The following is a 5,365-nucleotide window of genomic DNA, read 5'->3' as shown; positions in this document are numbered from 1 at the left end:
CGAAGCTGCTCGCAGGTTTGAAGCAACTTGGGCTCAGCGTGTCGGGATGCCGGAGCCTTCCAGTGACTTTGTTCCACGTCACTATTTGTTTTACTATGTTTTATGAAGTGATTAAAATATTGGTTATGTGTATATAGTGTTAATGTGGACCAATCTGATTTAAATATTATATGTTAAATAAATAAGAAAAAAATCTAAGTACTTGCTTTTGTATGTTTATCCATAGGTTGTGGTACCGGCAGGCGCCACAAGGTGAACGAATGGCCAATGAGTGAGGTCACCCTGCACAGTCACAAGTTTGTCATTGCTGCTGGGAGTCCTGGTGAGAAAGTAAGTGGAATCCCTAAAGTTTTAAATATATTTTGTAGAAATGTTTTGTGTTTTTTCCTTAAATGTTTGTTTATTTTACTTTTGTGTTTTACAGTTCGTCCTTCTTATCGGGGCCTCCCATTTGCGGTCTATCGCGGACGGCATTGTTCCAATGCCAGGTAACCGCATTGCTTTTGGGGTCATGTCGACTTCAGGGGCGTGCGCAGATGACCTGCACCGCGAGGTTCTGCATGCTGTAGTTCCTCGGGAGCCTGATGCTGTTTGCGTCATGGCTCCATCCAACAACCTTACGGCCAGCAAAATACCTGAACAGGCGGGACAAGTTTTTGAGCGGTACCTTTTGGCTGTTCTCAGTCGCTGGCCTAAGGTGAGTTGTCATGCTTCTTCTGCTTAAATGGTTGATATAGTAAATATAGTGTTTGTAAATAACGTATTGTGTTTTATTTAGGTTTTTTGTACCGCTATGGTTCAGCGTCTGTAATGTGCCGCGTTCTCCCTGTCCTGGGGAGGCGACCGAGGGTCCTGTGCCGGAGGAGAGGGACGATGGACAGCGCACCCAAACGTTACCCCGAGGTCAGGCTGTTAACACCATTTCTTGCATGTGTTCACAGGGGGTGCCTATGTCTTTTGTTCCTGGGACAATTGTTCAAAATCATACCTTAGATGTAGATACTATAACTGCAACTAGTGTTGTTGCAGGTATAAGACATTTAATTTCTCCCATTTGTACCTGGAAGTCGTTAGATGTGGATGAAATTGTGGTTGAAGGTTGGAAGTTAGGTGCATATATAGCTTCTGAAAGAGTGGAGACAGGCAGAAAGCAGAAGTTGTGTGAGTTGGTGGAGGAGCAGAGCATCTTTGGTAGGAAGTGGAAAGTAAGGATGGGTACGTTTGCTGGTGGAAATTTAGATTTTGGGCAGGATGCAGAATTAGGTAAAGTGCTGAAGGAGTATTTGTTGCAAGATGGGATGTGTATCCTTGATCTTCAGGATGCAATCATGTTGATTATCCAGCATAACGAGTACTTTGTAGTTGTGGACTGTGGAATACGAAATTCACAGGGGTTGGCATCAGAGGTTGGTACATCTGTAGTGGTTTTTAATACGTGTTTAAATGATTTAATGCAGGAGATGTGTCCAAAATATGAGACTTGTTTTCTGACTGTAAAATGAAACACTTGTGCCCTTAACAGTCAAGGAGGACGTTATGCTATGGTAGACTCCCATGCTCGTAACTCACATGGGATGGTAGATGCCAAAGGGAAGAGCATCGTTTTGTATTTTAGCAGTCTTGAGCAGGTCTTTAAGTATATTATCACGTTTGCTGGACAACCAAGTGATGGTCCTGCATTGTTTGAAATTAGTGGGATCTGTGTGAATAAAATGGACAATGAGGAATGTTTCATTGAACTTGGTGATGTTAGTACAGGAAGTCAGCGTGGTTGTAGCTCTTTTGAATATGCCTGTGTTCAGGAAGAACAGTCTACATGTCATGACAAACCCAGGAAGCGTAAAATGGCTGCACAGTGTTCCAGTTTTAAAAAGACGAAGATGACTGATGTTGATCAAGTCAATTCAGATGTAGTGTTTGTTAGCAGTGTGAGAAGTAGAAGTTTGATGTTTAATCCTCTTTCACAAGTGGTTGCAGAGACTGTGTGCAAACAGTTGAATGTAGATTGTTTAAAGAGTGATTCAGTGTCTTGCTTGGTTGGAGAGCTAGGAGTGCCTTGCATGATGGACAAGATTATTCCTGATGGAAATTGTTTCTTTCGGGCTGTAAGTCAAGCGGTTAGTGTCACACAGAAATGGCATAGGAAAATTAGACTTGCTGTAGTGAAGCACTTGGAGAGGAATCCTAAGTCATATAACAATATTTTGAGAGCTGAGTTTTCCTCTGTTGCTGATTATATTAATCGGTCAAGGATGCGATATGTTGGTAGTTGGGCAACTGAAGTTGAAATTCAAGCTGTGGCGGACTGTTTGGGTGTAAATGTATTTACATATTATATTGATAAATGGCTTGAATATAAATGTAACGGTAGTCAGTTGTCGGATCAGTCTGTTTATTTACAAAATGTTGATGGTAACCATTATGACACCGTTGTTTGTGTTAGACAACCTGAAACACAAACCTGTTATGGTTATTGTAAAGTAAAGCTTTTAAATTTGGAAGGATATAATATTAGAGAGAAGGACATGGATAAACAAACATTTGGCTTAGAGGACATGAAAACACAGGGCACCAATGCAGTGGATAATGTTTGTATTCCAGATGAAGACTTGTTGACATTTAATCCTTTGTGTGCAAATGTTGCCCAAGGTTTGTGTGACAAATGTAAAATTGACTTTGTCAAATTGGATGTTCAAGGGTCAACATCGAGTGGGCCTTTAGGGGATGTGTGTAGAACGGAAAATGTAGTTCAAGATGCAAACAGTTTCTTCAGAGCTGTAGCTCAGGTAATTAGTGGATCTCAGAAAACCCATCGTAGAATTAGGCTTGCTGTTGTTTCTTATATGGAAAGAAACAAAGTAGAAGGTAAAAGGTTGGTTGGTAGTGGATATGCGTCTGTGTCGCAATATGTTAAAAAATCGCGTATGAAGTATGTTGGACATGAAGCTTCAGAGATTGAAATACATGCAACAGCTAATGCATTAGGCATGAATTTATATGTGCACAATGGCAGCCAGTGGAAAACATATAGTTCAACATCAACTCAAACAAATGGAGTATATTTAAAATGGGACACCTGTCACTTTGATGCAGTTAAATGTGTCATGCAGGGTGACAAGCAAGTTTGCTATAGTTTATGTAAAGTTAATGAATTATCAGGAACACCATCTATGCGACCAAGAAAACCCAAAAATCAACAAACTTCTAGTAAAAAAAACAATTCTTCTGGAATCCCTTATTCTAGGTATGTAAAGCAGAAACAATCGTTTAGATTAGTTGCAAAATACTGGCAATACTTACAGTATAGCATAAAGCTGAAATATAGACATATTTATAATCAAAATGTATATTATAAACAGAAGAAGAGTGATGCCAGTAAGACATTATACAAAAAAGATGCATTGCATAAAGGAAAAGTAAAGGCCACCAGTGAGGCTGCAAGTAAACAAAAATATAAAGACAATCCGTTGCATAAAGAAAAAGTAAAGGCCATGAGTAAGGCCACAAGTAAACAAAATATAAAGAAAATCTATTGCATAAACAGAAAGTAAAGTTAATGAGTAAACAAAAATACAAGTTAAATCAGCAACACAGGCAGAAGTTAAAAGATATTAGCATAAGAAAATATCATGGCGATATAGGACATAAGAAGAAGGTTTTGGTACGTGGAAAACTAAATAGAAAACAGCATAAAGAAAACTCAAAGCAATTTGATTTTGTGATGAAACAATTTCTAGATAAGGTTAAAGATGGGCCTGATTTTGTCTGTTCAGTCTGTCATAGATTGCTCTTCAGACATCAGGTTTTAGTATGTCAAAAAGATTATTATTTGAAAAGCAAAGCTAGTGCTGACATTGCCACTAAATGTATTTGTAACGATTATGTGCACAAATGTAACAAAGATTGTGCAATGCCATGTGAATGGATAGATTCGCCAAGAGGTAAACTAATGATTTGTTACTCCTGCCATTTTAAGATTAGCAGAGGTCAAATGCCACCTGAAAGTGCAATAAACAATTTAACCATTGATGTAATTCCTCCACAATTGGCTTGTTTAAATAGTTTAGAGCAACATTTATTAGCCTTACATATACCATTTATGAAAATGTTAGCTTTGCCTAAAGGACGACAAAATAGTGTACATGGACCTGTGACTTGTGTCCCATCCAATATAACAGAAACATGTAATTTATTGCCCCGTAGTAATATGGAAGGATCATTGCTGGCTGTAAAATTAAAGCGTAAATTAACTTATAAAGGCCATTATTAATATCAACTTGTTGATACTTTGCATGTACGGCAAGCTCTTAAGTATTTAAAGCAGTTCAACAAGCACTATAAAGATATTGAGTTTAATGAGAGCTGGATCATTGAGTTTTGTATAGATGACAGTGATGTGTTGGATGAAGATTGTGTTTCTAGTGAAGTGGTTGAGAAATCTACAGATGATGGTGAAGATGAGCTGTTGCATGATAGACAGCAACATTGTATGTTTCAGGATACTTGTCTTATGCCTTTAGATATTGGTCAAGAAGCTCTGGATCAGTATTTTGATAATGTTTTAAATGTAGCTCCTGGTGAGGGTAACAATCCAGTGAGGTTACTTTCTGATCCAGAAAATGAAGCTAAATGTTTCCCTGTGTTATTTCCATGTGGAAATAATACCTAGCATGATAGCAGACCGTATCATTTAACGTTGTCTCGGTATTTTTAATAACAGGATTTTACATGCTGATGGTAGATTTTCATCTCATGTAGAATATCTGTTTTATGCCCAGTACATGTCAGAGTTGGAGCAGGTTAAGTCAAATGTGTCGATAGCTTTACGTAAAGGCAGAGGTGGTAAATCCCACAATTTGAGTGACTTGTTGAAAGATGAGGAGTCTTTCAAGGAGTTGTTGGAGTTTGATGATGGTTATCGGTTTCTGAAACCCATAAGAGGGACTCCAGCTTTCTGGCAGTCAGCACAACGTGAGTTGTTGGCTTGTGTTCGACAACTTGGGAAACCATGTTGGTTTGCTTCATTTTCCTCTGCTGATATGCGTTGGACCAATCTGCTTAATAGTGTCTTGAAGCAAGAAGGTTGAACACAGACAGTTGAACAGTTGGAGTTGGCCGACAAGTGTGAACTGTTGCGTAAAAATCCTGTAACTGCTGCCAGGATGTTTGATTTTAGATGGCATGTGTTTTTGAGAGAGGTTCTGATGTCTCCGTCAAATCCAATTGGTAAGATTAAAGATTATTATTATCGAGTTGAGTTTCAGCAGCGTGGCTCGCCACATATTCACGCGTTATTTTGGGTAGAAAATGCTCCTATCTTGGATAAGAGCACAGATGAGGAAGTAGTTGCTTTTATAGATAAATA

At 38.7% G+C, this 5,365-nt stretch overlaps 1 protein-coding gene across 1 annotated transcript; it reads left to right on the top strand.

Annotated features, from left to right (window-relative positions):
• The first annotated feature begins 236 nt into the window (after positions 1-236).
• LOC124884419 lies at positions 237-4,469 on the top strand. Its single transcript, XM_047392341.1, has 3 exons — positions 237-330; positions 425-697; positions 779-4,469. Exon 3 carries the CDS (start codon positions 1,542-1,544, stop codon positions 3,549-3,551), a length of 2,010 nt encoding a protein of 669 aa, XP_047248297.1. The 5' UTR covers positions 237-330; positions 425-697; positions 779-1,541; the 3' UTR covers positions 3,552-4,469.
• Positions 4,470-5,365: the final 896 nt, after the last annotated feature.

This window comes from Girardinichthys multiradiatus, chromosome 18, assembly GCF_021462225.1.
Source record: "Girardinichthys multiradiatus isolate DD_20200921_A chromosome 18, DD_fGirMul_XY1, whole genome shotgun sequence".
Lineage (NCBI taxonomy): Eukaryota > Metazoa > Chordata > Actinopteri > Cyprinodontiformes > Goodeidae > Girardinichthys > Girardinichthys multiradiatus.
Note: the sequence above shows the minus strand (reverse complement) of the source record. Positions and strands in the feature narration are given on the sequence as shown.